Source organism: Crinia signifera, chromosome 19 (assembly GCF_055691185.1).
Source record: "Crinia signifera chromosome 19, ASM5569118v1, whole genome shotgun sequence".
Lineage (NCBI taxonomy): Eukaryota > Metazoa > Chordata > Amphibia > Anura > Myobatrachidae > Crinia > Crinia signifera.
In genome coordinates this window covers 115,471,696-115,484,066 of record NC_139226.1, presented here as the reverse complement: position 1 = coordinate 115,484,066, position 12,371 = coordinate 115,471,696, and the positions used below count along the sequence as shown (strand labels likewise).

Below are 12,371 nucleotides of genomic sequence, written 5' to 3'. Positions count from 1 at the left end.
CTACTGTATATACTCGAGTATAAGGCGACCCCAATATAAGCCGAGGCACCTAGTTTTACAACAAAAAAAATGGGAAAATGTATTGACCCAAGTGGGACCATCACTCGAGTATAAGCCGAGGGGGGCTTTTTCAGCATAAATTTTTTTCTGAAAAAGTAGGCTTATACTCGAGTATATATGGTATATTGATTCACAGAATACGAGATAAATATTTTAATATTTTTTATTTTTCATATATGTGTAATTGTATGTATTTTATATTTATTTTTATTAAAAAGTAATTTTAGAGAACCGTGTAGTGAATTATTGAGACAGCAGGCGCTGGCACACATCCATTTCTTTTTTTGTTAATAATATTATTGGGTTCGTGACAAAACCCGGTGCCAGCTGCCATTAATTGCGCAACACACACCATTTGCTCTTTTTTTCTTTTCTCAATGTGCTGGTGGGAAAAAGATGCGCACCTGGTATCCTCACACTTCCAGCATTTATGAGATGCCTGGTAGGCTGCAGGTGTCTTCCAGGATAATCTTAATACTTTCATCAATTTCACCTTCAAGGCAGTGCTTGAGAAACAGTTTCTTTACATGGTGTTCTGTACTATAGGCAAGGTAAAAACCTTGATTCACCGATGATTCAAAACGGAAAGAGGTTTGTTCTGTAGAAAATACTTTTTGGTAGAAGATAAATTCGCTCGCCTTTGATGGTATTTGTTTTGGCAATTCACATTCCTATTATATAAAAGAAACGAAATTGGTTAATCAACGTAATTATTATTATTACTATTAACAAATATTGTATAGCGCACATATTCAGCAGCACTTTACAGAGAATATTTGGCCATTCACGTCAGTTACTGTCCCAGTGGAGCTTACAATCTATATTCCCTACCACACGTACATGCATACAGACATTCTAGGGTTAATTTTGTTTGGGAGCCAATTAACCTACCAGTATATTTTTGAATTGTGTAAGGAAACCAGATTAACTGGAGAAAATCCACGCAAGCATGTAGAGTATATACAAACTCCGCACATGAAGTACTATGATGGAAATCGACCCCATGACCTCAGTGTTGTGAGTCAGTAATGCTTACCATTGCGCCATCAGTGCTGCATATAACGCTAAATAATAGATTGTTGCCACACTTACACATGTTGCTATGGTAGAAACTATGCTTCAGTCTACTGTGCACCATAGATGCCGACTTCTCAGCTGCCCTTTCCGGGAGAGGGCAGACAGTTACAGAAAATTGGGGGTGGGGACAGCGACCGTGGCGTAAACTGGACAGGGCCATGGACGGAGCTACCCAAACTTCATTTGGGACGAAGCCACTAAATTTGTCAAATTCAAATTCCTTCCTCTTTGCCCCTCCATGCTGCTGCAGCGCCATCTTTAAAAAAGAATTGTTCCTCTTCTCCTACACCCTCATTATTCTGCCTAAATAAAAATGTTATAAAGCAGTGCGGAAAGGGGAGAGGAACAATTTTTATGAAGCTCCGCTGCTGCCTGGAGGGGGGGAGACAGAGCCTGAGCACATTTAGTAAAATAAAAACTGCGTGGAGTGGATGGAGAGAAGCGGAGGGCAAGCAATGAAGCAGACAGCCGCTAGCTTACTTACCATCTCATTGCGGCACTGCCCTCTGCTGCTCGTGCTTCTCCCTCTGCCACTAGTCTGCTTCTGCTCCCTCTGCTGCTTCCACTCCCAAAGCAGCTTCTTGCTTTGCTGCCACTGCGACCAGTGCTACCACTATGTCCCATAGAACCCCGCGTCGCCCGGCACTTAATAGGACAGTCGCGATGTCAGTTATGACATTGCGCTTATGGAGCCCACACCCCTGCACTTCGTGACGCGTGCATGGGCAGTCACAGTTTTCCTCCAGGCAGGTTAAAAAACCGTGAGGATCTCATATATTCCCAGGAGAAAGAATCAAAAAGCGAGAGACTCCCGCTAAATGCGGGAGGGTACGCATCCCCGCTGTGCACACAACAATTTTCAGAAACATGGCGCCAAGCCATTTTCTCCCCCAAATAAACGAGACAGTCCCGTGAATAACAGGATATTTGGAAGGTATGAGTATGTGGTGTGGGCTACTCTCAGGGCAGGTGCAAGCCTCCCCCCCCGCCCCAGGCAAATCCTCCGCCCGCCGCCCAATGCACCCCCCCCCCGCACGCGCGCGCCCGGGGGAGGGGGGAGCGAGCGATACTGCTGCGGGCGGCCACGCTCCGGGAGGAGGTGGGGTCCGGGTGATACTGCAGCCGGTGCTTCGGGGGGGGGGGGGGTTGCAGGCGATACTGCAACGGGCACCTGTGCTGCGGGGGGGTGTGAGGGCTATACTTTGATGGGTGCCTCCGTGTCCAGGGGGGGGGGGATAGCGTTGATTCACGGGCGAGATGGGGGGAGGTAGAGGGAAGCCCACTGTCTTACCTGTCCTGCTCCCAGCTTTCTATGGTACCTCTATGGTACCTCTCCTAGGCGGCTCATTACCGCCCTCCAATGGCCGGCGCCCTAGGCAAATGCCTAGCTCTGCCTAGTGGTGGCGCCGGCCCTGGCCACTCTGCACCAAAAGGCTGCATCTATAACACACCCTGCACCCATTAAAGATAAGCACATGGGGATAATGGGGGATAAACACAATATTTTATTTTTGAAAATGCATGACAAACACTATACAATCTACCACAGGCATAGGAAACTAAATACAATTCTACATGCACATGATCAGGTGCTAGTGCTACTATTTACACATTTTTATGACATTTGTACAAGCAGCAGTTTGCCTTCTACAAAACATATTAAATATCCAGCAGCTTGAACAAATATTGTAAGAAGTTACAGCTTCACAAAGCAGGTGTTCCACTTATGGAACATTGGCAGGTTAAAGGCTTAAGTGCACCCTTTAAGGCACCCTAACATAGGCCCTTATTCTGATTGAGTCGGACAGCTCCGAGTGCGGTCAGATGGCCGATGTTTCTGTGCACGTCCAAACACGGCGTGAATTCCGTACAGAAAACGATCGGTCAGAACAATACGAGCAAAGGGTGGAGAGGGGCGTGAAGGGCTCTTTGGGCACATTACCATATGCGTACGCCCCACGTTTCATGGGCGTTTCCCATGAAAACGCTGGGCGTACGTATGGTAATCTGGCCGTGAAGCACATGTCGGGGGCAGACATAGCCGGATGCCAACTGCCCGCCCATATCCCTGCTTTCGCACAGAGAAATGTCCGAGTGGCCTGGAGCACTCGGAGCTGTCTGACCGCTCGGTCCATCATTCGATGGTCGGCGACCATCAGAGGATGGGGGAGGTTCCCACAGATGGGGGAGTTGTTCACATAAAACATCCACAAGAGGTCCGTTTGCTTGGCATCTTACCGCATTCGGATGGTTTGGGGCTAAGAACAGTCGTTGGCCGTCCGAAATACGCATCCGTCTGAGTCAACTAGAATAAGGGCCATAGTAAGGATTTCCATGCCTGTGCTCAAATGGTATAATTGAACTGTCTGATGGACTAATTAACCCCTTAATGTATAGAGGCTACAACAATGGACAGCTATTTTTAAGTCACTGAGGGATATTCAATCCCCGCCACTATTTCTGATGGGGGAAATAGCGGCCGGTGCCTATTTCCCCCATCGGAAATAGTGGAGCAGATCAACAGAATGGTCCCGACTTTAAAAGCTGCCAAGAACGGCCATGAATTGTCGCGACCACGTCCAGATCATGACAATCCACGGCAGTTTACGCGGACATGCCCCTTTTCTGTGATCAGCAGGCAGGACATTGAATCGAAAATGGACCAGGGTCACGGCTGTCGGGACATGAACACCCCCCTAAGTCTCCTATAAGAAACAATTAAAATGATCTTTTAACATGATTCACTAGTGCATGGTGTCCTCTACCAAACCTCGAAGGTTTGCCACCTTTTAATTCCTAAAAAAATCTAAATGATCAAAATAAAAAAGGTGTGCAGAAATGTGCAGCACTTATGGGTTATCTGTAAAATGTTTGTATTCAAAGACTGTAGGGCAGGTAAATAGATAAATTCAAGGAAAGTAAAACTTAGGGCATAATATGGAACATTCATTTTGCTCTTACTTAATTTATTTTTCCCACAGTTAATCTAAATCATACGTCCATTTCAGTCGACTTTATACAATACAAATTATGCAAGGCTTTCACTGGCATGTAGTATAGGACTATATATATTGAGTAAAATATACAAAATGTCGATTTTAGATAATTTTTCTTCAATTTAGAATATATAAAAAATCAACACATTCATATATAAAAAACTACTAAAAAATGTACCTTTTTTATTCCCTACAACCCAACATCGACTAAGATAGATTTTCATTGGTTTTCATCAATTAAAATGAATGAAAATTGGCCTTTAGTAAATATACCCCTAAGGGGGTATCCAATAAGCATTGGGAGCAAAAAACGGTACTGCTTTCCTAGCACGGCGCCCACGATCTAGATCAGTGATTTTCAACCTTTTTACCTTGCGGCACACTAAATAAGATTTTAAAATTGCCAAGGCACACCATGAGATCTCCATAGGGCAAAACACATTGGCCCCCACAGGAAAAAACCAAACCTATTGCCCCCCATATAAAAAACAATCACACTGGTCCCCACAGTTAACACAAATAAAATACATTTGCCCTTTACTTGAACAGAAGAGACCAGTAAATAACATTTGAACTGGTGGTGGCAGTAAACTAGTTTGGGCATCTCTAGATCTGGGGGCACACTTGAGAACAGCTCAAGGCACACTAGTGTGCCACGGCACAGTGGTTGAAAAACACTGATCTAGATTGTATGTGTGGGGCTGATATCTCAAGCATCTCATGCATCTTACGTGTTTGTGCGGCATAAGATGCATGAGATGATGCAATCGACGAGATGGATGAGATTGACGAGATTTTTACATTGCAAGCATCTCATGCATCTTATGTGTTTGTGCGGCATAAGATGCATGAGATGATGCAATGGACGCAATCGATGAGATTTTTACATTGGAATCAATGTAAAAAGGCCCCAAAACCCCAATTTTAATTGCTATCCCCCCCTCATGGGTGAAATGGCCCGCCCATTGTTAACGCCACCCCACTATTGACGCCAACCCGAAGCGTTGAGTTATGGATATGATTGAGGTTTATAGGTGTATATTTACTTCTTATATTCTTAAAATGATATTTGCGAGATATCCCCTGACAGAATCCATAGGATAAAGCATGGGAGAATCACAGCAGATATTCCTACAATTACAACCACAAAGCAGCCCCCAAAGGTTTCTATGCAGTTGGATATACATTATTAGAGATATTAATCTTGCTAAATGAGGTAAATACTGTTTGCGTAGAACAATAGACAGGTGGCATATAAGTGTAGATTACATAGTTACATAGTAGTTAAGGCTGAAAAAAGACTTGCGTCCATCCAGTTCAACCTTGGTTCGTTAGTGTAGCCCTTGTTTTATGTAATGAATACTGATATTTTATTTTAAAGACAGATTATTATTCTTATTTGTACCCCTGGATGTTTTTAACCAATAAATGTTTGTCCAACCTTATTTTAAACGTATTTAATGTGTCTGCCGACACCACCTCACCTGGAAGAGAGTTCCAAAGTTTGGTTGCCCTGACCGTGAAAAAACCTTTTTTCTTCTTATCTAAACTCGTGCCCACGTGTCCTAGAGTCCTTCCTTGTGGTAAAAAGGGTGCTTGACAGTTCCATATATTGGCCCCTGATATATTTGTACATGTTAAGCATGTCCATAGGCGTGATTCTGTGGGTGCTCAAGGGCCCGAGCACCCAAGGAAATCGATGAACACCCACGGGCACGAGTCCGACTGGGCCTCTGTATTAATTTGCTAATTTGTGGCTGCAGCACCCACATCGCCGGACCCACCGCCTGGGAAAAAGTATGCCGGGACAGGGGGAAGAGTGTATTCTGTCCGCGGAGTGATACGTGGACGTGGGTTGGGCCAGCCTGTGCATGCTGTGCAGAGCCGACATCTGACGTCAGACGCCGCACAGCGCACACTGACTGAGTAGCTCAGCAGCGGGCCCCATTTATGTATTTGGCATTGTGGGGGCATTTATGTACTTGGCACTGTGGGGGCATTTATGTACTTGGCACTGTGGGGGCATTTATGTACTTGGCACTGTGGGGGCATTTATGTATTTGGCACTGTGGGGGCATTTATGTACCTGCACTGTGGGGGCATTTATGTATTTGGCACTGTGGGGGCATTTATGTACCTGCACTGTGGGGGCATTTATGTACTTGGCACTGTGGGGGCATTTATGTATTTGGCATTGTGGGGGCATTTATGTACTTGGCACTGTGGGGGCATTTATGTATTTGGCACTGTGGGGGCATTTATGTACCTGCACTGTGGGGGCATTTATGTACTTGGCACTGTGGGGGCATTTATGTACTTGGCACTGTGGGGGCATTTATGTATTTGGCATTGTGGGGGCATTTATGTACTTGGCACTGTGGGGGCATTTATGTATTTGGCACTGTGGGGGCATTTATGTACCTGCACTGTGGGGGCATTTTTTTGAATTTGGCACTGCTGCCGTAATTTGAATATTGGAGACAACTGTGCTGCGTAATATAAATTGGTATTATATTGTGGCCACACCCTTCCCCATGAAGCCACTCCCCTATATTTTTGGCTTGAGCACCCACCAGCAAAAACATAAATCAGCACCTATGAGCATGCCCCCCTTAAACGTCTCTTCTCTAGCATAAACAATCCCAATTTGTTCAATCTGTCCTCTTGTATGGCCCTGCTTATATGCTTACCTTAATAGTAATTGAACAATTGGTTGTAGCACACATGAGATACTTCTTGTTGCCGATTTTGCAGCTGATGGCAACTGGCAACCCTTTTTGGTGAGTTGCACTTTCTCTGTATTTATGCAAGAAAAACATGCCTTTTTCCATTGAATCTGAAAAGAATAAGTAGGTCAGCTCATGAGAAAATGCCTTGTGTTATTATATGTTTCATTATCTGTCATGAACTGTGCCACTCAGCCTTATGTGCCCCTGTATCTCCCCTGTCTGTCTCGCACTCTGCATAGCAGCCTAAAACTGTACTGTCCCTGCTTAACTGTTACCTTCCTGGCTGTTACAATGACCAGTGGCGCCGCTGTTGGCTACCTAGGTACTGTGCAGCTCAGCGAGTATGTTCCCTGCATCTACAATCCCCAGGGCACACCAAGCGTATACCTGTATGTGTTATGTATATCTGTACTGTCACTGTTTCAAAAAGTTGCATAATTGCTTCCAGAGCTGCCTTTGTGGCTGGGCATCGCTCAGACTTTGCCCGACTTCCCCTGTACCCGACAGTGCGGCCCTGAGCAGCGTGACGAGGTCATAGGTCACGCTGCGCAGGCTGCACAGACAGCCTAAGAAGTGTCCTGAACGTGCTGGCTCCCCACCCGGCTCACGGAGAACTCTCTCCCCCACCCGGCTTCCTGCTTGCTCCTGTCCTGGACATGCTGGCTGGCTCCCGGAGACCCTGCCCGGCTCCCTGCTCCCAGAGACCCCTCCCGGCTCCCCGCCTACCCTTCTGGCGACCCCACCCGGCAACCGGCAACATCACCATGCCCAGCCACCCATCGGGCTCCATGTAAGTAAACATGCGGGGCATTTTTTTTTTAGGGAAGCCAATCCCGGGAATCCCAGGAATCCCGGGATTTAAAAAATGCCCCGGGATTGGCTTCTCTAGTTGGAGATAAATCAAAATTAAAATCCTTTCAGATTTCAGAGATTAACAAAAAAAAGTAATGGTAAACATTATTCAAAATAAATAAATAATCTGAAAATGCCGGGAATGCAGTTTATTTGCAATTGGTTTTGAATATATCATATTTTTTTGGATTGTAATAGATTTATGTTCATTAATGGTTCTTGTTCGATTTTTGTAGACCTCAGCTTTCAGATGACCTGTTGGCTGTGTAGAGGTGCTTAATGAAGCTGATGAGAATTGATTTATGGCCAGTAATTAACATTTTGCATGATAATGAATGTAGCAAGACAAATGAAAGTAAGCATTGTTAAGAAATGGTAGATATTGCCAGAAATGACACGCTGTGTGACACAAAATGGACTCCTAATGTGTATCACGAATGATGGACACCATATTGGCCTCATTCTGGTTCACTTTCAAAACCAAGTTCTCTCTCTAATGGACAAAACCATGTGCACTGCAGGGGGGGGGGGGGGTCAGATGTAACATGTGCAGAGAGAGTTCAATTTGGGTGGGAATTTTACTTCAAGCTGATATCTACAGTATATTGCAGTAAGAAACCAATTGAAAATAAACTCTATTCCATGAACGTTTAGACTATGTACTAGCATATTGAATAGCAATTACCATGCCTTTTTCATTAACCTTTGACCCTTCTCTGTGAGAGATGTGCAAAATATCCGCAAAAAATGCCGGCGTCGCTCACATTTGTCATATAAATTCAAATAAAAAATGTGCGAGAAAAGATTTAATTTCATATATAAGGTAAACATCACAGGTCATTATGATGAATAAAAATGCCAATTTTTACACCTATTTTGACAAATTCACTTGACACTCAAAGGGTTAAAATCTGGGAGTTCTTTCTTTCTTTTGCCTACCTCGTACATTAACTCGGGCTGTCCCTGCTCTGCTCTTCCTAGTGGGTGTTGTGTCCAGTGCATGGGCAAAAAGGGACTTTTATTTAGCTGTGTCGTGGGCATAACCAGGCATGTTATGGAGAATCATGACCATACGTTTTGCCCCTGCTAACTCAGGATGGAGAGGCAAAATGCCACAAGCAACCTGCATCAAGGCACATATAACAGAGTGGTTTGATTAATACACACAATAGGTTAACCTTAGCCATGTCGACTTACTTCATTTGTCAACCTAAACCATGTCGACCCAATGCATATCTAATATAAGTCGATCCAATATGGCAGATGTATCAATCTGCCTATAACGTTTTTTAAATAACGAGTCCCGCTTCTCCAGCATAACATGGAGAAGCGGGCAAACGTTGTAGGCAGATGTATTAACAGCCGATAAGAAGAGCCGTTATGCCCAGCGTGAATGGCTTATCGGCTCCCCAGGCGCCCTGCGCATGCGCACTCGTGGCTTCCCCCCCGGCCGGCTTTCTGGGCATGTGCGAGATCTCGCTAAAACCGCGAGATCTCCAGCACAGTGCAAGCCAGAAGCAGGGCCACAGTGGGGGATAGGACGACGCTAGCCCTGAGCTGGCGACTTAACGCCTGGGCGGCTGTTAATACATCACCCCGGCCGCTAATCACTAGCGCACGTTAGGTGCGCTTGTAATACATTGGGTATACCTCCCAGCTGTCCCGCTAAATGCGGGAACGTCCCGATTTTTGGGGACGGTCCGGCGTCCCTCCCGCGGCCGTCGGTGTCCCGCTGCGGGGGCAGTTGGGAGTTCCCCCAAATCTGACCGAATAGACGCTGTGCGAAAACGGGAGCGCGGCTTAATTAGTATAAGCCGCGCCCTCATTTGCATAGACAACGCCCCCTTTACGGGCGCTTGCAGTGTCCCTATTCTGCTATGAAGAAAGTTGGGAGGTATGCATTGGGGTAAACGTAATCTCCCCCCACCCCCCAGTTAACCAGCGTTAAGTGCAGAAATGCACTTAACGCTGGTTAGTACATCTGCGCAATGACTCATATCCGCTCCACTATGTTATTAAATAGAAGGTGAAACCAGTAGACACTTACTGCAAAGCATACCATCAGTCTCATTAACGGACTGAAACGTGGCAATGCTCTCCTCTGGGCACGCAATCAGCAGCTCATTGTGGTAATTCTTCAACATTAGTGGGATGCCACACTCTGTTCCTTTGAAGGCATCTACTTCATCTGAAAGTACCAAACACAACTGGATGTAAATAATTTACTGACACAACATCTTCCAGAGATCGGCTGGGGTCCAGCTTCTGTAATACCCAACAAAGCATATCATTAGAATACCATTTTTGAACACTTGTAAGCAATATTGCAGGAATACATTTCCCTTTTCAGCTTAAACTATATTAGTATATAATAATATATCATTTATAAGATAGTGAATCCGGAAGGGCTTGGTGCTATGATTCATTGTTATTTCAGCCATGAATATGAGTAATACATTCTTGGCAATACTAAGTTGTTTATTGGCTGCATTTCAAGATTGAAAATGATGTTGCCATCATGTTTATGAATGACAGTTATTATGATTACCTGTAGAACAGGAAAACGGTAAAGCTGCCCATACATTACAATGATTTCAGGCCTAAATGCACGATTCCGACAGCTCATATGATGCGTTGTGCGTGTGTTTATTTGTGCACATCGTGAGGTGTTTTGGTACGATTACAATCTGATGTGCAGACCTGCGGGTGGTGAGATGGATCGTATGGTCTTATGTACTGCAAACATGGGGCCAGGTGCACTAAGGCCATTATTCTGGTTCACTTGCAAAAGGCAAATTCCTTCTCAAATGGACAAAACCATGTGCACTGAAGGTGAGGCAGGTATAACATGTGCAGAGAGATTTAGATTTGGGTGGGTTATTTTGTTTTTGTGCAGGGAAAATACTGGCTGCCTTATTTTTACACTGCAATATAGATCTCACTTTGAAGTAAAACCCCACCCAAATCTAACTCTCTCTGCACATGTTATATCTGCCGCCCCCTGTAGTGCACATGGTTTTGTCCGTTTGAGAAGGAAATTGCCTTTGCGAGTGAACCAGAATAAGGGCCTAAGGCCCTTATTTTTGATGACTCGCAAGGCTGCGAATTTCACACCTTTGCGAGTACTCCCTACCCATCTCTGTGGTGTCTCACATCGACGAGCACCTTATATGGAAAGTGGGCGGGCAGCTGAAATCCGCTGACATCAGCGGCCCGCACCCACTTCCCCGGGCCTTTACCATGGAAACGCTTAGCATTTTCATGGGAACGCCCATGAACCGCTGGCCATTCCCATGGACTACAGTCCAAATCAAATCGAATGAGCATTTGACCCATGGAATGAGTAAGGAAGTTGTCAAGACGTTTTGTTTCTGCAAACCCTGGTACACAACATTACATGTATCAAGTACTCAGCAGGGCCGCCTCTACCATTAGGCAGCGAATTCGCAGCCTGGTGATCAACCAAAATACCCCCCAATGTGTAATGAACAATATGGGGCACATTTTTGAGGCACGCATTTGGCACTGCCAGTTTTAAGAAAAATCTTTTTTTTTTTTTAAATGTATTCTTTGCTCAATATATTTTGTCCAAGACCTTCCCCGTAGGGAAATCTTTAGACACATCTTATCTTTTATACATCTTTCTAGTGTGCGGGGACCTAGGCTGTGGGCAGAGGTCTTACACTACTTCCTCTGCAAATAACAGCAACTGGAGAATGCCGACTGTACAGTGAGGTCTGTACAAATAGGGTCTTTTTTGCATATGGCAACTGTTCAATGGGTTCTATCCACTGGGGCAGTGGCGTAACTACTGTAAGGCAGCCCCTGCTGCCACTTGGGGGAGAAAGCAACAGTGGGGTCTGTGTGGGCGCCGGCACCTGCCCGGTGCACTGACATGGTGCTGCCTGCCGCTGCCCGCTGGATGAGCACCGGAGGCGAGTCAGCCTTGTCTCAGGTGCGGCCATGACAGTCAGAGACAACAAATCCCCCCACTCATTCAATTGACTGTACACAGAGCTGGCTATTGGCTGCTTTGTACAGGATGGGCGGGTGGATCAGGGGCGGCCTGGGACACGTTGGAGTCAGGGGAAGCAGCAGTGTCTGCTGGTCTCACTCTCTGCCTCTCTCCTGCTTCAGCTTTTCCGTTATGAGTGTGACGTCATCACGTCACACGCTGGGGAAACAAGCTGGAGAGAATCCGGGAAGCCAGGCCAGCAGAGAGGGAGCAGACAGACAGTTCCACCCAGTGGCGTAACTATAGCTCCGCAGCCCCCGTGGTGGCGGGGGGCGCAGAGAAATTGGGGGCGCCGCCGGGGGGGGGGGGGGGGCTGCGGGGCTATAGTTACCCGCGGTCTGCGTCTCGTCCGGCTCTCTGTCGGGACCTTCCTGACGTCACGGTCCCGGCCGGCTCCTGCTGCAATGAAAACTGACAATTAGAAAATGGCTTCCCCCATCCTGCAGACAGTTTTCTGTCTGCAGTATGGGGGCAGCCATTTTCTAAGAGTCCGTTTTCATTGTAGCAGCAGGAGCCGGCCGGGACCGTGACGTCAGGAAGGTCCCGACAGAGAGCCGGGCGAGACGCAGACCGCGGGTAAAAAGGGGGGGCAGGTTAGGTGTGTGTGTGTGTGGGGGGGCGCTGAATAAACGTGCGGCGGGG

The 12,371-nt window shown here is 46.2% G+C and overlaps 1 protein-coding gene across 1 annotated transcript in view; it reads right to left on the bottom strand.

The window, feature by feature from the left end:
• Nucleotides 1-303: 303 nt before the first annotated feature.
• Nucleotides 304-12,371, bottom strand: part of LOC146042066 (interleukin-18-like) — a 20,579-nt gene continuing 8,511 nt past the window's right edge. The window contains exons 4-6 of the mRNA XM_083161976.1: nucleotides 9,762-9,902; nucleotides 6,824-6,969; nucleotides 304-731 (exon numbers count right to left, since the gene is read on the bottom strand). Of these exons, the coding sequence (XP_083018102.1) occupies nucleotides 489-731; nucleotides 6,824-6,969; nucleotides 9,762-9,902 (530 nt within the window). The 3' untranslated portion in view covers nucleotides 304-488. The remainder of the gene's footprint in view (nucleotides 732-6,823; nucleotides 6,970-9,761; nucleotides 9,903-12,371) is intronic.